Source organism: Microcaecilia unicolor, chromosome 4 (genome assembly GCF_901765095.1).
Source record: "Microcaecilia unicolor chromosome 4, aMicUni1.1, whole genome shotgun sequence".
Classification (NCBI taxonomy): Eukaryota; Metazoa; Chordata; class Amphibia; order Gymnophiona; family Siphonopidae; genus Microcaecilia; species Microcaecilia unicolor.
In genome coordinates this window covers 161,862,081-161,886,979 of record NC_044034.1, presented here as the reverse complement: position 1 = coordinate 161,886,979, position 24,899 = coordinate 161,862,081, and the positions used below count along the sequence as shown (strand labels likewise).

The 24,899-nt window shown below is 48.0% G+C and overlaps 1 protein-coding gene across 2 annotated transcripts in view; it reads right to left on the bottom strand.

Annotated features, from left to right (window-relative positions):
• EXT2 (exostosin glycosyltransferase 2) overlaps positions 1 to 24,899 on the bottom strand; it is a 178,532-nt gene that overhangs the window by 130,353 nt on the left and 23,280 nt on the right. For both annotated transcript variants that reach the window (XM_030200819.1, XM_030200820.1), the window contains exons 6-7: positions 20,784 to 20,923; positions 11,373 to 11,466 (exon numbers count right to left, since the gene is read on the bottom strand). In XM_030200819.1, coding sequence (XP_030056679.1) covers positions 11,373 to 11,466; positions 20,784 to 20,923 — 234 coding nt within the window. The remainder of the gene's footprint in view (positions 1 to 11,372; positions 11,467 to 20,783; positions 20,924 to 24,899) is intronic.

The window sequence follows — 24,899 nt, the reverse complement described above, 5'->3', positions numbered from 1 at the left end:
TAACATTCATTGTTGGTTTAATCATGAATTGATAGTGTGACTGTTGGGCAGTCTGGTTAAACCAATCAGGTCTTTATCTGCCATCATCTACTGTGTTAGATGTGCAGATATACCTATAATTTTGTCAGGTCACTTGCGTCATCTTTTACTAATTTACATATATAACTTCTCCTCCTGTAACTTACATGCCCTCCAGAATATTTCCTCAATGAAGTTAAAAGTATGTGCACTGTTCAATACTGTCCTAAAGTATTCAGTTTATGCAGGTAAAATACTTTCTACTGTATAAATCACCTTGAAAGGTGGCATCTCCATCTTCAGTCTTATGGTACATGATAGTTGTGTGAAGCAAGGACCCATGAGGTGTCATGCTCAAATACACCGGCATCTCTGGAGAAGTCTTCAGAAAGGTCAAGGAACCCACCAAACCTTTCAATGTAGTTGGTCTCTATGCATATAGTCAGTGATATATTATTCTCTTCTATGAAAATATGGATATTTTGGTTAAATCCTGGAGTGCAGAAGACTCTTGATCCATGAGAAAAGTGATTAGTTACAAAGCACAAACCTTTACTCCTTCCCTAGCCAACACCAGTGATTTAAAAAAATAACAGGAATTCAAAGAATAACACTACCCCTGCAACAAACTACAGTTTTGAAAAAACTGATGGACGATAGGTTGAAAGTCTACCCTTCAAGAAATCTTCAAACATCAAATGACACTTCCTATATTTCTTGACAAATGACGGACAGGTCCTGAAACATAAAGCCATGGGTTACAAGTCTCTGAGGTATAGCCTTCAAATACATCCCTGTTCCAAGGGACATATCAGCTTTCCCTGCTGTCGGTACCCCCACCATGAGCTGAGGTCTCAAGCTAAACACTAGAACCTGACTGCAAGTCTTTGAGCTAAGAGGAGCCAAGGAGAGTTCAAAGGCAAAGCTGACTGGTCTCTAGCACCTCCTGAGTGCTACAGAGGTGAAAGGTTACTAAAGCAGAAGCCACTGACCAAACACCATACTGTTTGGAAAGCCCCCTCTGCAGATAAATTGGTGATCCATTTACACTTTTCTCAGCTTTCTGTGTTCCACATGCTGGCATGTCCCACTGTGTCAAACTGGCAATTTGCTGACTTGAAGCAACAATCCCTGTCCCCTGCTGCTGGTGGTAGGCTCAGGCATCCAAGAAAATGCTTTGGAAATTTTAAATCTACATCCAGCCACATAAATAAATAGATGTCTTTAACAGGATCCTCCTAGTTCCAAGGTTCCAAAGGCAGCCAGGGATAATGCTGGCAACAGGAAAGTTTCTTTACCCTAAAACTGAACAGGGAAGGTAGAAACAGAAAATGACAGTAGAAAAATTCTACAGGGATTATCCAGTCTACTTATCTCTACTGTCCCTTCTTCTTCTCCCAAACTTTATTGAATTCAGATACAGTTGTAGCCTCACCCCTTCCGCTTGGAGGATATTCCACTCATCTACCACCCTTGCTCTAAAGAAATATTTCCTTAGATTACTCAGGAGGCAATCCCTTTTTACTTTCATCTGTCACCACATCCAAGAGCCTCCTTTCAATTGAAAGAGGCCCACCTCCTATGCATTTACGCCATAGAGGTAACTAAATATCTTCATCATAGGCCATTTTAGTAGCCACCCTCTGGGACCAACTCCTTCCCTGTTTATATATAGTTTTGAAAATGAAGTCTTCAGAATTACCCATAATACTCCAAACGTCTCAGCGACTTATAAAGAGGTATTACCATCGTTTTCTCCACTGTCCATTCCTCTCCCTGTGCACCCAAGCATCCTTTTAGTTTTTGTCAATACCCCCCCCCCCCCCCCCCCCCGTTTGATCACCTTAAGATCATCAAATATAATCACCCCCAGGTCCCACTCTTGTCAACAAAAGTATTTCACTCCCAATATTGGTTCTTTAACTAGAAATCTTACAAAAGAGAACAAGGAAATCAATTGATAAGTGAATTGAAGGTTCATGGAGGAAGACAATCATTTGCCCAAATTTCCTCTATATAACTGTACCACACAAAATATTAAACAAGGTCAATCATGTGGACTTTTTAGGCCAGCTACATGAGGTCTGAATCCTTGTAAACAGTCACCAGACAATTACACTAATACCTCTTCTCACAAGCAAAATATTATTCTAACAGGAATTTTGAATTAAGTAAAATACTAATCAGCGACTTCGGAATGATGGTTCTTTAAGCAGTGTTCAGAATGTAAAGAATGAACAGATTCCTACAAACCACGATGGCAGAGAACTGGCATGTCATATAGCCATGAAGATGAAACTCTCAGCAACAGTCTGTACAGACAATGGAGACCCCTGGTGGTAGTTACTGTAACTGCACATAAACCATTCAATGAATAAAAGAATGAATGAATGAAAGCACCCGTCGATACCAAAAGAAAAAAGCAGTCAACTATCTTGTGGATTTAAATAGTTAAATTATTTTCCTAGGTTTAACATGCGGATCAGTGAAACATTCTGATGGGATGAAGCACTGTGTGTACCAAGCGTATGTCCAAGCTGGGAAAGTACCAACTATCATGAAACATTGCTTGAAACCCAGATCTCTATGATAGGGGAGCTGCATTTTGATTTTCACATCAAGCCAAATTTGTTCAAAGTCACTTCCTTCCATTTTCTTTATGGTTACATTAGACAGATGATCACTCATTTCTGGACTGGGTCTAACTGAAAATCAGATAAAGGCAGTAGGTCAGAATCAGGGACTTTTCCTTTAGGAAGCTGTCCAAACCTTTTTTAAACTCTGCTAAGCTAACCGCCTTTACCTCATTCTCTGGCAATGAATTCCAGAGTTTAATTACACATTGAGTGAAGAAACATTTTCTCCGATTCACTTTAAATTTACTACATTGTAGCTTCATCGCATGCCCCCTAGTCCTAGTATTTTTGGAAAGCGTAAACAGACGCTTCACATCTACCCATTCAACTCCACTCATTATTTTATAGACCTCTATCATATCTCCCCTCAGCCATCTTTTCTCCAAGCTGAAGAGCCCTAGCCACTTTAGCTTTCCCTCATAGGGAAGTCGTCCCATCCCCGCTATCATTTTCGTCGCCCTTCTCTGCACCGTTTCTAATTCCACTAAATCTTTTTTGAGATGCGGTGACCAGAATTGAACACAATATTCAAGGTGCGGTCGCACCATGGAGCGATACAAAGGCATTATAACATCCTCATTTTTGTTTTCCATTCCTTTCTTAATAATACCTAACATTCTATTTGCTTTCTTAGCCACAGCAGCACACTGAGCAGAAGGTTTCAACGTATCATCGACAACACCTAGTTCCCTTTCTTGGTCCGTGACTCCTAACGTGGAACCTTGCATGACGTACCTATAATTCGGGTTCCTCTTTCCCACATGCATCACTCTGCACTTGCTCACATTAAACGTCATCTGCCATTTAGATGCCCAGTCTCCTACGGTCCTCTTGTAATTTTTCACAATCCTCCCGCGATTTAACTACTTTGAATAACTTTGTGTCATCAGCAAATTTAATTACCTCACTAGTTACTCCCATCTCTAGGCCATTTAGAAATATGCCAAAATGCAGAGGTCCCAGCACAGAGCCCTGGGGAACCCCACTAACTACCCTTCTCCATTGAGAATACTGTCCATTTAACCCTACTCTCTTATCTTTTAACCAGTTTTTAATCCACAATAGAACACTACCTCCTATCCCATGACTCTCCAATTTCCTCTGGAGTCTTTCGTGAGGTACTTTGGAATGGACGTCCCAAGGTCAAATTGGACCGAATCGTCCACCACTGAAGGGAAATCCGAAAGTCGGTGGACAGTAGGATCATACCCTCTAGATTCCCCGCAGCTTGACACCACTGGGAAGCTAGGGTCCATTGAGTTGATCTCATATGTAGACGTGCCTTGGGAGTTACATGAACTGTGGAGGCCATGTGCCCCAGAAGTCTCAACATCTGCCGAGCCGTGATCTGTTGAGATGCTTGAACTCTGGACACCAGGGACAGGAGGTTGTCTGCCCTTACCTTGGGAAGATACGCTCGAGCTGTCTTTGTGCTCAATAGAGCTCCAATGAATTCCAACTTTTGCACTGGGGTGAGATGGGACTGGAGTAATTGATCACGAACCCCACAGTAGCTCTAGCACCTGAATATCAGTCATTCGCATGGACTGTAGAGCGCCTGCCTCTGAGGTGCTCTTCACCAGCCAATCATCGAGATAAGGGAACACATGCACTCCCAGTCTGCGTAACAATGCTGCGACTACCGCCAGGCACTTTGTAAACACTCTGGCTGCAGACGACAGACCAAAGGGCAATACACGGTACTGAAAGTGCTGTGTTCCCAGCCAAAATTGAAGATACTTCCTGTGAGCTGGAAGTATCGAGATGTGTGTATAAGCATCCATTAAGTCCAGAGAGCATAGCCAATCATTCTCTTGAATCATGGGAAGAAGGGTGCCCAGGGAAACCATCCTGAACTTTTTTGGGACTAGGAATTTGTTCAGGGCCCTTAGGTCTAGAATAGGATGCATCCCCACTGTCTTTTTCTGCACAAGGAAATACCTGGAATAGAATCCCAACCCTTCTTCCCCTGGTGGAACAGGTTCGACCACTTTGGCCTTTAGAAGGGTGGAGAGTTCCTCTGCAAGTACCTGCTTGTGCTGGGAGCTCTAAGAATGAGCTCCCGGTGGGCAATTTGGAAGTTTGGATTCCAGATTGAGGGTGTATCCTAACCAGACTATTTGAAGAACCCACCGGTCGGAGGTGATGAGGCCACTTTTGGTGAAAAAATATTAACCTCCCCCCAACCGGCAAGTTGTCCAGTACAGACACTTTTATTGAGGCTATGCTTAACTGGAGCCAGTCAAAAGCCCGTCCCTTGCTTTTACTGGGGAGCAGTACAGGCCTTAGACGCACGCTGTTGATGAGAACGAGTGCGCTGGGGCTGAGCCTGGGCAGGCTGCCGAGAAGCAGGAGTGTACCTACGCCTAGGATAGGAATAGGGAACACTCCTCTTCCCCCCAAAATACCTCCTAGATGAGGATGTAGTAGCAGAAGACACTCGGTGGGAGAGAGAATCCATAGCATCATTATGCTTCTTGATCTGATCAACAAGATCCTCTACTTTATCACGAAAAAGGTTGTCCCACCCGGCAAGGAACATCTGCCATTCGCTGCTGAACCGAATGATCCAGGTCAGAGACACGCAGCCATGAGAGACTACGCATCACCTATACCTTGAGCAGCGATCCTGGATGCTACATCAAAAAAGTGTCGAATGTACCCCTGGCCAGGAATTTGACACGCCTTCTGCTGCCTGACCACCTGGCAAAAAGGCTCGACTTGCTCCTGAGGGAGTGCATCAACCAAGCTAGACAGTTGCCTTATCGAGTCCCACAAGTGAACTCTCGTGAACAACTGGTATGATTGAATCTTGGCAGCGAGCATAGCAGCCTGATACGTTTTCCTCCCAAAAGAATCAAGAGTCCTAGCTTCTCTGCATGGGGGCACCGAAGCATAGTCCCTAGTACTCCTGGCTCTCTTGAGGGCAGAATCCACCACCTCATCAATCCAGGTTCACCATGGATCTGATACTGGGATTCAGCTTTCTTTGGGACCACAGGGCCAGACAGAGGGGCCGACCAGTTTCGCATAAGGACTTCCTTCAGTACCTTATGCAGAGGGACTGTCACAGCCTCTTTAGGTGGTGAAGAATAGTCCAGGACTTCGAGCATCTCAGTCCTGGGCTCATCCTCAACCTCCACAGGGAAGGAAATAGCCGTAGCCATTTCCCAGACAAAAAAGGAAAAGGAAAGACTCTCCGGTGGAGATAGTCTCCTCTCTGGTGGAGGGGAAGGTTCAGAGGGAACCCCATAGGGCTCATCAGAAAAAGTACCTGGGATCTTCTTCTGACTCCCACGAACACTCCTGCTCAGTATCTGATAAGACCTCAGTTAAGGTACTCAGACACTGAACGATGACAGTGCTTCTTCACCTTCGCTCGACACCCTTCATCGAGACTCCTCAGTACCGATGAGGAGGACGTGGAATCCTCACATCTCCTCGGGGCCGGGTCCAACGAAGGTCGGTCCCGGGGGGGCCCTGCATAACAGGCGGCCTCGAGGCAGGTGGAGACCCACTTGACGCCTCACTGCTCCCAGCGCGAGTTGTTCTCTTAGCAGCCATTATCTCTCCTCCCCCCTTTCGATGTCAACGCTGACCACAGTATTGATGTTGAAGGACCGGACCGAGCCCCAAAAAGCTTTTCTTGTTGAGCTTCGAGACACTTGGGTCTGGTTTCTTCATACAAAGACACAGACTACAAGCGGCTGGGCTCTATGGTCGGGCCCAAGGCACTGGATACACCAGGCGTGGGTATCGGTACCTGAGATGGTCCGGTTGCACCGGGTACAATGTTTGAAGCCGCTGGGTGTCTTCGATGACATGGAAGGGAAAAAGGTTCAGTGAAATCAAAAGGCGCGATTGTGCCTGTTAAAAGAAAAAGGGTACAAAAATAAGGGAATAACCCAACCGCATTGAAAAAACAAAGGAAACTTTAAAAGGGAACAAAACTAAAAAAACGCTACGGGAACTCTTTTTTTTTTTTTTTAGTGATAAAATAAAGAAAAAATTAGGAGAAAATAGCGAAGACTCTTTCCTGGGCCAGACAGGAGCTCAGAACAAAAACCTACCACACCTCAACGCGGAGAAAAGAAAACTGAAGAGGCACGCTCACACGACGGGAAGTCGTCCGCGCATGTGCGGTGGGCACTGTTTGCCCACCAGAAGACTGGCAAAACTTTTTATTTTTTGCTGAGAAAAATTTGCCATTTCCTGGGCCAACGCGGACGTCAACCCACACGCGAGAACAAGCAGCCTGCTTGTGCTCGGAGAATTAAACTGTTCACGAGCCGTGAACAGGATTCTCAGGTCAGAGATGTTTCTCCTCTGCATCCCAACACTGAGATTAAAGAAAAATTCAGCACCGCCTGGCTCGATTTGAACCCCATGGCCAATCAGAGCCCCAGGGCATCGACTTTGAAAGTATCTGGCCAATGGTACTGCAGATTGTCTTGCCATAAGCTTAAACTGGAAAAGAGAAAGTCTTTTCCCTTCAACAGCTTTACAACTCAAAACAAGCGCCATCTGCTGGCCAATTAGAAGAAATACATTTTCATGAAGTTATCCCTCTATATAAAACGCACCTCCAACGTTCTAATGAAGCCTCCAAACGTTCTAAATTTGTAGTTGTGTAGATCGCTGTTCCTCCATGAGTGTCTGCCCCGCCCTCGCGTCACAACGTGATGACGTCGAGGGCGGAGCACTGACATTCAACGAATTGCATCACCCACCTGTTGCTAAGCGACGAAACATGACGTGAGATGCCTCGCAAACCTATGCGAACGACATGCAAGAAAGAAAGAACTATCATCGCACCCAGCCAGCCTGAACGTGGAAGGGAGGGAGGGAGGGAGCCAGCCTGAACGTGGGAGTGGGAGGGAGGGACCCTGAACGTGGGAGGGAGGGGGGCCAAGACCCTGAAAGGCGGAGGGAGGGGGGACCACGACCCTGAAGCTGGGAGGGGGGAGGGGAGGAAAAGGGGGGGGGGGGGGGCCCTGCCGCACACTCTCATTCTCTCAAACACACACACTCTCACACAGACAGCCTAACTCTATGTCATACACACACTCGCATATTGTCTCTCTCTCTTACACAGTCACTCTCATACACACTCCGAGGACAACCTTGCTAGCGCCCGTTTCATTTGTTACGGAAACGGGCCTTTTTTACTAGTTTATTTACAGTTCACAGGTCTGAAAACTCACCGTTTCATCACACCGCAATTCTAGTCTCTTCATAGACCACAAGGCTTTCTCTTGAACTAAAGCCCCTAAGCAACGTGACCTAGGTAGTGGGTTCTAAGGTGAAGCAGCCACATTGAGCCTGCCATGAGTGGTACAAATGTAACAAAAAAAAAAAAAAAAACAACATGATCCATTTAGGGAACTCCAGATCCACTCCCTTTGAAGGTTCCCAGGGAGGGACCACCAGGTTGGGCTCTCCATTACTGAAGACAAAAGAGGCAGGCAAAACTGCAAAATCCTGAGACTGAGAAGACCCATGAGCCAAACAAGAACAAACAGCTGCATGCTGTACCTCACCCAGGAGACCAGCCCCAAAGATGGCTGCCACTTATCCTATGAGTTGGAGAGAATCCAACCCTGGGAGTTCTCTGATAGGCTCCTTTTTCCATATAATATTTTAACAAATCAGCATGTCTTTCACTTTATGCACTACCTACAGGGTTTTCAGTTAATGCCTTATTTAAGTATGGGTAAGTGCCTTTGGGTTCTATGTGTATCCTTGGAAGCATATAAGTCCAAGAGATGGCTTACTTCTTTAGCTATTTTGTTTTCTCCCCACCTAATAAAAAAACTAATAAAAGAGGCCTTCCCAGAGAAAAAGATATCAGAACAGAATTGGAGGAAGCAAAGGAGGGATGGAGGAAAGGATCTGAACCAGACCATAAAACCTCTGCTTAGGATGCCCTCTTCTGCTCTGGTCCTGCATTCTGCCCATGCTCAACCAAGCAGACAAGAAAGGCCCTGGGAGAATATCTACCAGCACCTGCTCTACTGGGGCAGCCTGGGATGAACTCTGTGATCCTGACTAGAGAACCTGCTGAACCAGGGGAACTGCCCAAGAATTGTTGCCCCAAGAGCTGCAGATCCTGTTCTACCTGGGAAGACAACCCAAAAACCATCACCCTTGGAGCTTGACTCTGATCCTACTCTACTAGTGAAAGCAGCCCAGAAACAGCTGCTCTGGGAGACTAGAATTTATTTGCACAAATATAGTCCGAACCAAGTTACACTTCAAAGAATCAATAACTTAAGATTAAGAAATAAACTATAACATGCCATGTCACCATTTGCTAGAGTCTAAGAATACAAACCGTACATTATCTCAGTGATAATGCTGCTGAAAAATTGTGATACTCTGTCTCCATCTGCTGGCAGAATGGCATAACCCCACATCTGGATTGGTCTAGCACAGTGCTTGTCAATCTTTCTGTGGTCGCAACCCCATTTCTAGGACCATAGAAAGCACATGACCCCCCCCCCCCCCCCCCCAGAGCAGTGGAGAAACAACATCTTTATGGAGGGTCTAGGGTTCCGACCCACAGTTTGGGACGCCCTGGTCTAGCATGATAAGGAAGAGAATACATTTATAATTGCAAGTACTTTTCACTCTGTGGAATAAAAAGTATATGCATCCTTTAATTCTGAAAATTATTCTAGGAAAAATACCACACACATTTTTTTACAACTGCACACTTGTGTGGCTACTTTTCCAAGTTAAAATATGCAATACTTCTGAAAATTACATAATATGCCCCTAGTTCCAAACCTCACCCCAGGAATATCACCTACAGTGAGTAACAGCATGCACAAAATGGCACAATGAATGTACTTTTCCCTACATTTAGAGAGAATATTACAACAGCCCACTTCTGTAGGTAATGTATTGCTTTACTCATGGAAAAGGCACTGAAAATTGCCTTCCCTGTAAACAATTAATAATAAATTATTTAGAATTGTGTCTCAATATTAAGTCTTCCAGCTGTTTGTTTCAGCAGCTGCCAAAGATGCAAGGGGCTGAAGTGGAATTTGCTTCCCCTTACTGTTCATACAGAGCTCTCAAACAAAAAAGATTCAGAAACCTCATCAAGACTTGACTATTTCAATCTGCTTTTGGTTAATCTTCGCCATTCTCTGATGGCATTAAATTTACCCCATCCCCCCTCCCCACACACACACACCTCTCTCTATTCTTCCCTCGGTCTTCCTTTCTTTCTGTACAACTAGCCGTTCAGCCCGTAAAAACGGGCTAGTATAGGAGGGGGGGGGTTGAAAGGCCCCCCCCACCCCGTCGCCAAGTTCGCCGCTGCCGCTCCCTCTCCGAGTTCGTCCCCCCCCCCCCCCCCGGAGCTGTCGCCACCCACCTTCCACCCGGTCGGGCCCTCGCTCCGCTATTGAAACAGCGAGGGCACGCAGCACACAGCTCTACTGCTGAGCTGCCGTGGCCTTCTTTCTTCTTCTCTGCCTGTGTCCCACCCTCGTGTGACGTAACGTCGTCGAGGGAAGGACACAGGCAGAGAAGAAGGAAGGCCGACGGCAGCTCAGCAGAGCTGTGTGCTGCGTGCCCTCGCTGTTTCAATAGCAGAGCGAGGGCCCGACCAGGTGGAAGGTGGGTGGCGGCGGCGACTCCGGGTGGGGGGAGCATTAGCGACGGCAATGTCACTCGCAAATGCGCAGTAGAGACCCTCTCTGTTCCGCCCTCGTCATCACGTATTGACACGGGGGCGGGGCAGAGAGGGTCTCTACTGCGCATTTGCGAGTGAGTACGACACTCGCCATTTATATATATTGATTGTATTTCCTTCCCTAATTTTTTTTTTATTGTAGACCACCTTGAGACACTATGAAATTAGGCAGTATATCAAGTCTAATGAAATAAGGTCATGGGGGAGGGGGTATACTAATGGCCCCTTAACTTTTGTGATCAGACATGAGAAGGCAGAGGTGCAGGAAGATCTTATATGCTCAAGATGGTAAAGTACTAACTAAAGAAGATGAGAAGAGTTCTTTCAAGCAGTCACAATCTGTTACTCGAAGTTGGAATGTATCCTCAATGTCATGGCAGACAGGAGTAACTAGACAGAAAGCTTAGCTTAATAAATGACGGCAGAAAAGATCAATAAGTTACTATGTTCTAAGAAACAATGCTGATGATGGAATCAATTCAGGTGGTAGACAAATTATGGAACTGAATTCCTGAACCTGGCAACCCTCCAGTTGGCATGCCAGGGAATAACAGCATCTGACCAGAGTGGTAAACAATGTGTGTGGCAGTTAGGAGATAATGGGTTCGGGACTGCTGTTTGACATCAAGGATGGTTGGGGTTCAAGTGGTATCTGTTACACACCCACAACTAGTCATAATGGGGAATTAATGAGTTCTGTCTCTGTGGCTTCTTCTCAAGCTCTCTACATCTGGGGAAACCATATGCCTTAGGGAGAAACATACACATAAAAAGACTCCAAGTGGCTGACGTTTCTAGATGATTTATAAGGCCCTTTATAGAAATGCCCAATTAATTAGTAAAAGATTTTAGTGCAAGCGTTTCACACGATAGAAGCCAAATACTGTAAATTCCATCTTTTACTAATCTTCCAACATATTCTCAAAAAAAACACAAAACCCCGCCCATGTGAACAAACAAATGACCTGATATTTAAAACAAGGCCAGGAGAGACAGCAGCCAGCACCCCTTACCTGTCTCTGCATCTCTTCAATTTGTCTCTGCGGTATGCCCTGCAATATGCTGTACGTTTCCAACAATTTTTCCTCGGGTATTACTATGGAGGCTCTAAACAGCAAGCAGGAAAACAAAGTAAGCATGAGAGAGTACTACCAATCTTACAAACGCACAAAAATCCCCTTCCATTATAACAATAGGCAGAAAAACAGTTTTACAAGATGTAATTAAGGGTTTTCTTTTAACAAGTTTAATGCAACTCATTTTTCAGAAGGTTTTAATTCCATTTCCATTTAGTTTTCCACCCAAAATGTCTTACAGCGATACAATACGAGAGCAATTTTGGGACACTTTTGCCACATGGAGATCAAGTTAGGTAATTACATCCCAAAAAGTAAAATACGATAAACATATCTGATAAGAGGGGTCCGTCCCTAGTACCAGCTCAGGGCTGGACTCTCAGAAAAGAATAGAACAGCCATTAGGGTGTTCTGTACCTCTTCATATACTGTAGCTGAGTGGAGGAAATTAGTGACTGTTACGGATAGTGCTGTCAAATAATAGAGGTCAAAACTTGGAACTTAAACTCTAACATTGGTACAAGTTACATGAGCAAAACAGACAAAGCTATCCACATTGGCAGAGTCATAACCTGTGTTGGCACCCTATAGCCACACTCTCCAATAAGCTCCCTCCACCTGACATCTGCTTTTCCCATCTTGATTCTGGTCCAAATGATGCCACTTGTGTGTCATCCGGAACAAACCTCTTTACTGTCACTTCACAGGCTACTGAAGAGTGTAAACAATACAGCCATTCCACCTACTACTACTACTATTTAGCATTTCTATAGCGCTACAAAGCATACGCAGCGCTGCACAAACATAGAAGAAAGACAGTCCCTGCTCAAAGAGCTTACAATCTAATAGACAAAAAATAAATAAAGTAAGCAAATCAAATCAATTAATGTGAACGGGAAGGAAGAGAGGAGGGTAGGTGGAGGCGAGTGGTTACAAGTGGTTACAAGTCAAAAGCAATGTTAAAGAGGTGGGCTTTCAGTCTAGATTTAAAGGTGGCCAAGGATGGGGCAAGACGTAGGGGCTCAGGAAGTTTATTCCAGGCGTAGGGTGCAGCGAGACAAAAGGCGCGAAGTCTGGAGTTGGCAGTAGTGGAGAAGGGAACAGATAAGGATTTATCCATGGAGCGGAGTGCACGGGAAGGGGTGTAGGGATGGACGAGTGTGGAGAGATACTGGGGAGCAGCAGAGTGAGTACATTTATAGGTTAGTAGAAGAAGTTTGAACAGGATGCGAAAACGGATAGGGAGCCAGTGAAGGGTCTTGAGGAGAGGGGTAGTATGAGTAAAGCGACCCTGGCGGAAGATGAGACGGGCAGCAGAGTTTTGAACCGACTGGAGAGGGGAGAGGTGACTAAGTGGGAGGCCAGCAAGAAGCAGATTGCAGTAGTCTAAACGAGAGGTGACAAGGGTGTGGATGAGGGTTTTGGTAGAGTGCTCAGAAAGAAAGGGGCGGATTTTACGGATGTTGTAAAGAAAGAAACGACAGGTCTTGGCAATCTGCTGGATATGAGCAGAGAAGGAGAGAGAAGAGTCAAAGATGACCCCAAGGTTTCGGGCTGAGGAGACAGGGAGAATGAGAGAGCCATCAACAGAAATAGAAAACGGGGGGAGCGGGGAGGTGGGTTTGGGGGGGTGGGGGGGGGAATGAGAAGCTCGGTTTTGGTCATATTTAATTTCAGGTGGCGTTGAGATATCCAGACAGCAATGTCAGACAAGCACGCTGAAACTTTGGTTTGGATGCAAGGTGAGATATCAGGGGTAGAAAGGTAGATTTGGGAGTCATCAGCATACAGATGGTAGGAAAAGCCATGGGATGAGATTAATGAACCAAGGGAAGAAGTGTAGATAAAAAAGAGGAGGGGACCAAGAACAGAACCCTGAGGTACACCGACAGGCAGAGGGATAGAAGTAGAAGAGGATCCACCAGAGTGAACACTAAAGGTGCGGAGGGAGAGGTAGGAAGAGAACCAGGAAAGGACAGAGCCCTGGAATCCAAGTGAGGACAGGGTATCGAGAAGTATGTAGTGATCGACAGTGTCAAAAGCAGCAGAAAGATCAAGAAGAATGAGGATGGAATATTGACCTCTGGATTTAGCCAGTAATAGGTCATTGGAGACTTTAGTAAGGGCAGTTTCGGTTGAGTGGAGAGGGCGAAAACCAGATTGTAGTGGGTCAAGAATAGCATGTGAGGAAAGAAAATCAAGGCAGCGGTGGTGAACAGCACGCTCAAGTAATTTGGAGAGAAAAGGAAGGAGGGAGATGGGTCGGTAATTAGAGGGACAAGTAGGGTCGAGTGAAGGCTTCTTAAGGAGAGGTGTGACCACAGCATGCTTAAAGGCAGCAGGGACAGTCGCAGTGGAAAGTGAGAGGTTGAGAATGTGACAGATAAAAGGAATAAGAGCAGGAGAGATGGCATTAAGAAGGTGGGTGGGAATGGGATCAGAGGAAAGGGTATGATACATACCTGTAGCAGTTGTTCTCCGAGGACAGCAGGCTGATTGTTCTCACGACTGGGTTGACGTCCGCGGCAGCCCCCACCAACCGGAAGAAGCTTCGCGGGACGGTCGGCACGCAGGGCACGCCCACCGCGCATGCGCGGCCGTCTTCCCGCCCGTGCGCGACCGCTCCCGCCAGTTGAATGACTAGCAAAAGATGAAACACACAACTCCAAAGGGGAGGAGGGAGGGTAGGTGAGAACAATCAGCCTGCTGTCCTCGGAGAACAACTGCTACAGGTATGTATCATACCCTTTCTCCGAGGACAAGCAGGCTGCTTGTTCTCACGACTGGGGTATCCCTAGCTCTCAGGCTCACTCAAAACAAGAACCCAGGTCAATTGAACCTCGCAACGGCGAGGGAACAACAGAAATTGACCTACGAAGAACAACTAACTGAGAGTGCAGCCTGACCAGAATAAATTCGGGTCCTGGAGGGTGGAGTTGGATTTACACCCCAAACAGATTCTGCAGCACCGACTGCCCGAACCGACTGTCGCGTCGGGTATCCTGCTGGAGGCAGTAATGAGATGTGAATGTGTGGACAGATGACCACGTCGCAGCCTTGCAGATCTCTTCAATAGTGGCTGACTTCAAGTGGGCCACCGACGCTGCCATGGCTCTGACACTATGAGCCGTGACATGACCCTCAAGAGTCAGCCCAGCCTGGGCGTAAGTGAAGGAAATGCAGTCTGCTAGCCAATTGGAGATGGTGCGTTTCCCGACAGCGACCCCTAGCCTGTTAGGGTCGAAAGAAATAAACAATTGGGCGGACTGTCTGTTGGGCTGTGTCCGCTCCAAGTAGAAGGCCGATGCTCTCTTGCAGTCCAATGTGTGCAACTGACGTTCAGCAGGGCGGGTATGCGGCCTGGGGAAGAATGTTGGCAAGACAATTGACTGGTTAAGATGGAACTCCGACACCACCTTCGGCAGGAACTTTGGGTGGGTGCGGAGCACTACTCTGTTGTGATGAAATTTGGTATATGGAGCATGAGCTACCAGGGCTTGAAGCTCACTGACCCTACGAGCTGAAGTAACTGCCACCAAGAAAATGACCTTCCAGGTCAAGTACTTCAGATGGCAGGTATTCAGTGGCTCAAAAGGAGGTTTCATCAGCTGGGTGAGGACGACGTTGAGATCCCATGACACAGTAGGAGGCTTGATAGGGGGCTTTGACAAAAGCAAACCTCTCATGAATCGAACGACTAAAGGCTCTCCAGAGATGGCTTTACCTTCCACACGATAATGGTAAGCACTAATCGCACTAAGGTGATTCCTTACTGAGTTGGTCTTGAGGCCAGACTCTGATAAGTGCAGAAGGTATTCAAGCAGGTTCTGTGCAGGGCAAGAACGAGGTTCTAGGGCCTTGCTCTCACACCAAACGACAAACCTCCTCCACTTGAAAAAGTAACTCTTTTTAGTGGAATCCTTCCTAGAGGCAAGCAAGACCCGGGAGACACCCTCAGACAGACCCAACGCAGCGAAGTCTACGCCCTCAACATCCAGGCCGTGAGAGCCAGGGATTGAAGGTTGGGGTGCAGCAACGCTCCGTCGTTCTGCGAAATGAGAGTCGGAAAACACTCCAATCTCCACGGTTCTTCGGAGGACAACTCCAGAAGAAGAGGGAACCAGATCTGACGGGGCCAAAAGGGCGCTATCAGAATCATGGTGCTGCGGTCTTGCTTGAGCTTCAGTAAGGTCTTCCCCACCAAAGGTATGGGAGGATAAGCATACAGGAGGCCGGTCCCCCAATGAAGGAGAAAGGCATCTGACGCTAGCCTGCCGTGTGTCTGAAGCCTGGAACAGAACAGAGGCAGCTTGTGGTTGGTCTGAGAGGCGAAAAGATCCACCGAGGGGGTGCCCCACTCTCGGAAGATCTTGCGTACCACTCTGGAATGGAGCGACCACTCGTGCGGTTGCATGACTCTGCTCAGTCTGTCGGCCAGACTGTTGTTTACGCCTGCCAGGTACGTGGCTTGGAGAAGCATGCCGAAGCGACACGCCCAACGCCACATACCGACGGCTTCCTGACACAGGGGGCGAGATCCGGTGCCCCCCTGCTTGTTGACGTAATACATTGCAACCTGATTGTCTGTCCGAATTTGGATAATTTGGCAGGACAGCCGATCTCTGAAAGCCTTCAGTGCGTTCCAGATCGCTCGGAGCTCCAGGAGGTTGATCTGCAGATCCTTTTCCTGGAGGGACCACAGACCCTGGGTGTGAAGCCCATCGACATGGGCTCCCCACCCCAGGCGGGATGCATCCGTCATCAGCACTTTCGTGGGCTGCGGAATTTGGAATGGACGTCCCAGGGTCAAATTGGTCCGTATGGTCCACCAGAGCAGTGAAGTGCGGCAACTGGTGGAGAGGCGGATGACGTCCTCTAGATTCCCGGTGGCTTGGAACCACTGGGAAGCTAGGGTCCATTGAGCAGATCTCATGTGAAGACGAGCCATGGGAGTCACATGAACTGTGGAGGCCATATGACCCAGAAGTCTCAACATCTGCCGAGCTGTGATCTGCTGAGACGCTCTGGTCTGCGAAGCCAGGGCCAAGAGATTGGTGGCCCTCGCTTCGGGAAGGTAGGCCTGAACCGTCTGGGAATTCAGCAGCGCTCCTATGAATTCCAGAGACTGAGTTGGCTGGAGATGGGACTTTGGGTAATTTATCACAAACCCCAGCAGCTCCAGAAGTTGAATAGTGCACTGCATGGACCGGAGGGCTCCTGCCTCCGAGGTGTTCTTGACCAGCCAATCGTCGAGATATGGGAACACGTGCACTCCCAGCTTGCGTAGGTAGGCCGCTACCACCACGAGGCACTTTGTAAACACTCGTGGGGCAGAGGCGAGCCCAAAGGGCAGCACACAATACTGAAAGTGCCGTGCGCCCAGGCGGAATCTGAGATACTGTCTGTGAGCTGGCAGTATCGGGATGTGAGTGTATGCGTCCTTTAAATCCAGGGAACATAGCCAATCGTTTTTCTGAATCATTGGCAGAAGGGTGCCCAAGGAAAGCATCCTGAACTTTTCTTTGACCAGGAATTTGTTCAGGCCTCTCAGGTCTAGGATGGGACGCATCCCCCCTGTTTTCTTTTCCACAAGGAAGTACCTGGAATAGAATCCCTGCCCTTCCTGCCCGGGTGGTACGGGCTCGACCGCATTGGCGCTGAGAAGGGCGGAGAGTTCCTCTGCAAGTACCTGCTTGTGATGGGAGCTGAAAGACTGAGCTCCCGGAGGACAATTTGGAGGCAGGGAGGTCAAATTCAGGGCGTATCCGCACCGCACTATTTGGAGAACCCACTGGTCGGAGGTTATGAGAGGCCACCTTTGGTGAAAGAATTTTAACCTCCCTCCGACCGGCAGGTCGTCCGGTACGGACACTTGTAGGGCGGCTATGTTCCCGTGGATCCAGTCAAAAGCCCGTCCCCGGCTTTTGCTGTGGAGGCGCAGGGGGCTGCTTAGGCGCACGCTGTTGACGGGAACGAGCGCGCTGGGGCTGTCCCTGTGCCTGACGAGGCCTTCGGGCCGGCTGGTTGTACCTACGCTTCGCAAAAGAATAGGGTGCAGCCTGCCGAGCCCGGGAAAAACGCCCGCCCGCGGGGGCGGGTGCTGAAGGCGCCCGGTGGGAGAGCTTGTCGAGAGCGGTTTCCCGCTGATGCAGTTGGTCAACCATCTGCTCGACCTTCTCGCCAAAAATATTATCCCCCCGGCAAGGGACGTCAGCCAGTCTCTGCTGGGTGCGGTTGTCCAGGTCAGAGGCACGCAGCCATGAGAGCCTGCGCATCACTATACCTTGGGCCGCAGCACGAGATGCCACGTCACAGGTGTCAAAAATCCCCCTGGACAGGAACTTTCTGCACGCCTTCAGCTGCCTGACCACCTCCTGATATGGCCTGGACTGCTCCGGCGGGAGCTTATCGACCAGGTCCGCCAGCTGTTGCACATTGGTCCGCATGTGGATGCTCATATAGAGCAGGTAAGATTGGATGCGGGTCACGAGCATGGAGGATTGGTAGGCCTTCCTCCCAAATGAGTCCAGAGTGCGAGACTCCCGCCCCGGGGGCGCCGAGGTGGTATCCCTCGAACTCCGTGCCCTCTTGAGAGCAGAATCCACGACCGCTGAGTCATGGGGCAACTGGGGCCGCATGAGCTCTGGGTCAGAGTGGATCCTGTACTGGGACTCTGCTTTCTTGGGAATGGTGGGGTTAGTTAGTGGTCGCACCCAGTTCCGAAGCAGCGTCTCCTTCAGGACATTGTGCAGCGGTACCGTGGAGGACTCTCTAGGTGGTGATGGATAGTCGAGGACCTCGAGCATCTCGGCCCTCGGCTCTTCCACAGAGACCACGGGAAAGGGAATGCTTATAGACATATCCCGCACAAAGGAGGCAAAGGAGAGACTCTCAGGAGGTGAGAGCTTCCTCTCCGGTGACGGCGTGGGGTCCGAGGGAAGGCCCGTAGACTCCTCTGAGGAGAAATATCTCGGGTCCTCCTCTTCCCCCCACGAGTCCTCATCCTCGGTATCGGACATTAGCTCATGTAGCTGAGTCCGGTACCGGGCCCGGCTCGACGTCGAGGCACCGAGGTCTCGGTGTCGTCGAGCGGTGGACTCCCGCGCCGGCGGGGACGGAGCTCCCTCCATCGACGTCGACGGGGACTCCACCTGCGTGGCGGTCGAGACCGGCACCGCAAGCGGCGGCGGTGTCGACAGCCCCGGCGCCGGGCTAGAGCTCGCCGGCGCCACAGTCATCGGCGCCGGGGGCGCAAGCACCCCCGACGCCGGCACAGCCTGGCGCATCAGCCCTTCCAGGATCCCCGGAAGGATGGCTCTGAGGCACTCGTCCAGGCCCGCTGCCGGGAAAGGCGGTGGGGCCGGTAAGGGTGTCGGTGCCAGAAGCTGCTGGGGGCCAGGAGACGGCACCGAGGTGCCGGAACCCCGACGCGTCGGTACCTCCACCACCGACGGAGATCTCTCCTCTCTGCGATGACGCTTCGGCGTCGACTCCTCTTCAGGGTGCACCGAGGGCTCCCGGTGACGGCGCTTCTTATCTTTTTTCCGGTGCACGTCACCGGCGCCGGAGGGCATGGAGGAGGAGGAGGTCGATCCCCCTCGGTCTCGAGGTACCGGGTCCGACAGGGTTCGGTCCCGTGGCTCACGAGCTGAGGGAGTGACCGGGGCCGACTGCCCACGCGGCCTCTCAACCCCACTCTCACCGGCGGGCCGACGGGACCTGTTCTCCTGGGGTCGCTGCCATCGGTGCCGATGTCTCGGGCATCGATACCGGTACCGAAGACCCGGCCTTCGATACCGATGCCGTCGAGGTCGACGTCGAGGGGCCGGCGCAAGTTCCAAAAAGACGGTCCCGCAGAACTTGCCTCGCAACCTGAGTCCGTTTCCGGAGACCGAGACACAGCGCGCACGACTTGAGATTGTGCTCCGGCCCGAGGCACTGGAGGCACCAAGCGTGGGTGTCGGTCTGCGAGATCGGCCGGCCGCAGCGACCACACTTTTTAAATCCACTCGGGACCTTCGAGGACATCGACGGAAAAATCGCGTCGGCGAAGTCAAAGTCGGCAATGGTGGCTAAAATCACACCACGAAAAAACTAGCCGACTGAGCGGCCACTAGGCCGCAACGAGGCGTCCCCGCTGGAAGCGAGGGAAAAGGGGAGCGCGTGCTCCACACGCGCGAAAATCTTTTTTTTTTTTAACAATACAAAGAAAGAAAAGAAAAAGGAACCGAACGGGAATCCAAAGCAACGATCCGCGTAAACGCGGTCGAAAAATCCGGCGGCTGAACGGAGAGAGAGGCAATTGCACAACTCTCTCCAGTCGCGGAAAAAAAGTAACTGGCGGGAGCGGTCGCGCACGGGCGGGAAGACGGCCGCGCATGCGCGGTGGCCGTGCCCTGCGTGCCGACCGTCCCGCGAAGCTTCTTCCGGTTGGTGGGGGCTGCCGCGGACGTCAACCCAGTCGTGAGAACAAGCAGCCTGCTTGTCCTCGGAGAACAGGTGGTACATTTTGAGGAAGAAAGGAGAAGTGTAGTTTCCTCAATAGTAACTTCAGGAAAGGAGGAAAGGTAATGAGAAGGAGAGAGAGGGGAACGGACTAGTGGAGGGAGAGGTGGTGAGGTAGAGAAAGCAAGGTTTATCTTTTGAACCTTGTTGTGAAAGAATTCAGCAAGGGTCTGAGGAGATAATGAAGGGGGAGTTGGGGGAGGGGGCACCTTGAGGAGAGAGTTCAATGTGGTGAAGAGAAGTCGAGGATTAGAGCCAAGAGAGTTGGTCAGTTGGATATAATAATCCTGTTTGGTACGTAAAAGAGCAGATTGGAAGGAGGTCAGCATGAACTTAAAGTGTAAGAAATCAGCAAGGGCCCGAGATTTCCGCCAGAGGCGTTCGGCGGAGCGGGTACAGAAGTGACTGCAAATACAGTACTAAGTAACTGAGGTGTTTCTTTGGATATAAGGTGCTTATTCTAATATTCACCTAATTTTTTTTTTATTACATTTGTACCCCGCACTTTCCCACTCATGGCAGGCTCAATGCGGCTTACATATACAGGTACTTATTTGTACCTGGGGCAATGGAGGGTTAAGTGACTTGCCCAGAGTCACAAGGAGCTGCCTGTGCCTGAAGTGGGAATTGAATTCAGTTCCTCAGTTCACCAGGACCAGAGTCCACCACCCTAACCACTAGGCCACTCCTCCACTCCATTCATATACTTTATAGAGGTTACCTAAACAGACAAGCCACAACTATTCAATTACTGGGCACAAAGGGCCCATTCTCTTGAGGGTTTTCTTCTACAACACAAGGAAATCTGGCTTCCAACTTAGAAGAGAATCCCACGGTACTCACCTCTTCCAGTCCAGGACCTCAGAGAATGGCAGAATATAGGAGTCTGCAATGAAAACAGGAACACACCCAGCCTGTAGCACATCACTGAGCATGGCTTGGCCCATGCGAGCTCCACGGAGCACCATGCAGAACGTAGCTTCCTGTTCAGGTCAAACGCAAAGGAAAGATATTATAAACTCAGTTACGCTATTGTAATTTGTGGCATCTGTCACGCCAGGATGAGAAGTAATTGAAATACATACATACAGCATATATTTGAATGAGAAACTGAAGATTACAAAGGACCCGTGCACCTTTTGACCCCTGCCTAAACATACTATCCACAGCTAGGAATAACGCAGCAATTTTAGAGCACAATGTCCACAAGAAAATAAGAAAAGAAAAAGTTAAAGAACTTTATAGTAACTGTCGTGAAATACCTAGCCAACCACCTGGGGTTACCCCGCAACTACTTAGAGGTCTATCCCCAGCACAGCTCAGGTCCGCCTGCACCTGCCGCTTGTGCTCTACACTAGCACCCTCCTCCCACCAACTGGGTCACAACCGCCTCTGGCGAGTCTCCCACTCAAATTATCCCCAGTGATCTCTAGATTACTGAAGCCACACTCCCAATGGTCCTACAGTTCCCAGAGAAAGTGCTAACAGACCCAACACACAAACCATCATGATTCTTTATCAGTCCAGACACAGGGGCAATAAACTAAATATTGTTTATTGTCTTAAAAATTGAACAGTGGAACAAACAAAATGCAATTAGCAAACAATAACAGGTAACTGAAATATGGGTCAATTATAACACTAACTAAACATTTGCATGCTGTCTAAACAGTGCCTGGGAAGATCAGGACCTATAATTCACCGAGCCTCAGCAGGACCTATAATTCACCGAGCCTCAGCAGGACCTATAATTCACCGAGCCTCAGCAGAGAGATGTGTCTCTCTTTTCTCCCGGGCTAAGACTGAAGCAACCGCCAGCAACAACTGCTGGGTAATTTCAAACTTCAGGCCAATCAAAGCCCAGTCAACCAGTTTTAGAACTATACTGCCCACAGTACTGTAGATTCACGTCTTCACCGAGTGAAACTAAAAGAGGGCATTTACTTTTCTGTAACAGCTTTAACAAACATGCATCACCTGCTGGCCAAACTACACAAATGTACTTCAGAATTAATAAAGACAATTTGATAGGCTTAAAACAAACTGTTCTGTCACATCTCCCTCCTCAAGAAAGAGACCCTGGACTGCAGCCTCTGACCGCTTATCGGGTCTTGCCAGTCCAGTGTCAGGGCGGATCTGGCTTTTCCTTCCTGGAGAGGCCATCAGCTTTGCCATGTTCATTGCCCTTCCGGTGCTTATAACAGAAGTTTTTACCACACTCAGTACATGCTAATAGTTTTAATCCTGTATGCTTCATTTTGTGAATAGTGAGTAGTATCTTCTGACAGAAGCTTTTACCACACTCAACACAAGTGAATGGTTTTACTCCTGTGTGTATTTCTCTGGTGCTTTGTTAGCTGTGATTTATGAATAAAGCTTTTCCTACATTCAATACACGTAAACGGTTTCTTCCCTGACAGGATTCTATGCTGCTTTGACAATAGTTTCTGGCAACTGAAAACTTTTCTTACACTCCGTACTTGAAACTCATCTCTCCTAGGTGAAATATTGCATTTCTTGTGGAGCTTTCTTCCTGGTTGAAGCTACTGTCATAATCAGGACATGAAGATATTCTATTATCAGTGTTTTTCTAATATTCTGTAATATTTGCTTTATTGATACAGCTTTTCCCATATTCTATTACTTCTCGGGTGCTGCATTAGCTCCTTTTTCATACTGAAATCTTTTTCACACAGCATATGTAAAATGTGTGTCCTTTATACATGTTTCCTGTTGTTCTAGTCCTGCCTTTTGACTAAACGTTTTTTCACAGTCTATACATTTAAACAGTCTCTCTTCAGTGTCAGATCCCTCTAGTAAGGCGTCTGCTAGGTCAGGTATGAGCTCACTATCCTAACACTCTTCTTTTAAGCTGCACACAGTTAGCATCATAGCTGTGCGATTTGCATAGGCCTTTAACATATTTACATGAAAGGTACTCTGCTTCCTGTATAGAGTCCATAGATAAAACATAGTTTGTATCATTCAGGCATTTTATGACCTTGTAAGGTCCCGCTCAATTAGCTTGAAATTTATTGCGACAAACTGAGACCAAAACAAGTACCTGCTGGACCTCATAAAACTCTCTATTTCGGGCCTTATGATCATACCAGGTCTTTTGCTTAGTCTGGGCTGCTTGCAAGTTATCTCTGACAAAACCCACAAGTTCTTCTAATCTCTGCCGAATGTTAACTACATATTTAATTACAGGGGGTGTCAGAGTTATCAACTTTTCCCTCTCAATGTTCTCTTATTAGGTCAAGGGGCCCTCTCACCCTCTGGCCATAAAGCAACTCAAATGGGAAGAACCCTGTAGACTCCTGAGGTATGTAAACAGTACATATGATAAGTATTTTTCCCAGTCTTGGTCTCCTGTCTACGAAAGTCTTCAACATATATTTAATGTACCATTAAACTTCTCCACCAACTCATTAAGTTTCAAGGTGATATGGTGTGGTACGTACAGATTTCACTCCACAGTGTGCCCACAGATTTTGGATCAGCTCAGACATAACCTATGACCCTTGGTTTTAGAGTATTTCTCGTGGATATTCTACCTGGGAAAATATCTCTAGCAGGGCAGTGGCAATTTTCTCTGATTCTATGCAGGACAAGGCTACCACTTCAGGATATCTGGTAGCAAAGTCCACCACAGTCAATACATATTAATGGAGAGCATGGTATACAAACAGATCAAGGAGTACTTGGAAAAATTCAATATATTACATGAGTCACAATCAGGATTCCGTCCACTCCATAGTACCGAAACCGTGCTTGTCACCCTCCTGACCAACTTTAAAAAGGAAATAGCTGTAGAAAAGAAAATTCTGCTTTTACAATTTGACATGTCTAGTGCTTTTGACATGGTGAGCCATGACATCCTGCTTCAGCTCCTTGACTATTTTGGTCTCAGTGGAAATGTGTTAGCATGGCTGAAGGGTTTTTTTTTTTTTTTTTTTTTTTTAATAACCAGGACATACCAAGTTAGCTCTAACTCAAGCCTATCGCCTCGCTGGAAAGCAGGCTGTGGTGTGCCTCAGGGCTCACCGCTTTCCCCAACACTTTTCAACCTAATGTTAGTTCCTCTGGCCACAGCCCTTTCCAAGCTAGGTCTCAACCCATTTATTTATGCGGATATCACTCTCTCTATTCCTTTTAAAACAGACTTGAGCAAAATAACCAGTAACATACAGCTTGGGTTGCGTACAATGCTGGATTGGGCCAACACTTTTAAATTCAAATTCAATGCTGAGAAAACACATCGCCTCATCCTCACTACACCCTATAGCAAGTTTACGACCTCCACATTAATCACGCCTGAGCTTGCCTTACCGATCTCTGAGTCACTAAAAATATTAGGTGTAATTGTAGACAGGCACCCCTGGAGCAGCAAACGATCTCTACCACCAGACAAATGTTCTTCTCTCTTTGGAAGCTAAAACGCGTAAAGCCATATTTCCCTAGGGAAGTATTTCGAAGTTCAATTCAGTCTTTCGTCCTTAGTTGCCTTGATTACTGTAATGGGATATATGCAGGGTGCAAGGACATGCTTCTGAAAAAATTACAAACTGCCCAGAACACAGCTGCTAGGCTTATTTATGGTAAATCGAGGTTTGAAAGCTCAAGACCACTGCGTGAGAAACTGCATTGGCTCCCTGTCAAGGACTGAATTACATTTAAAATTTGCACACTGGTGCACAAAATTCTGTATGGTGAGGCCCCAGCGTATATGGACAACCTTGTCAGCTTACCACCGCGTAACTTTGACAGATCAGCTCGCTTGTACCTAAATCTGCATTACCCTATCTACAGAGGCCTCAAGTACAAAACCACCTACGCTTGCACCTTTTCCTACATTAGCGCACAACTGTGGAATGGTCTACCCAAATTTGTGAAAAATCACCCCTGATCATCCAACCTTTAAAAAATACCTTAAGACCTTCTTATTTGGGAAAGCTT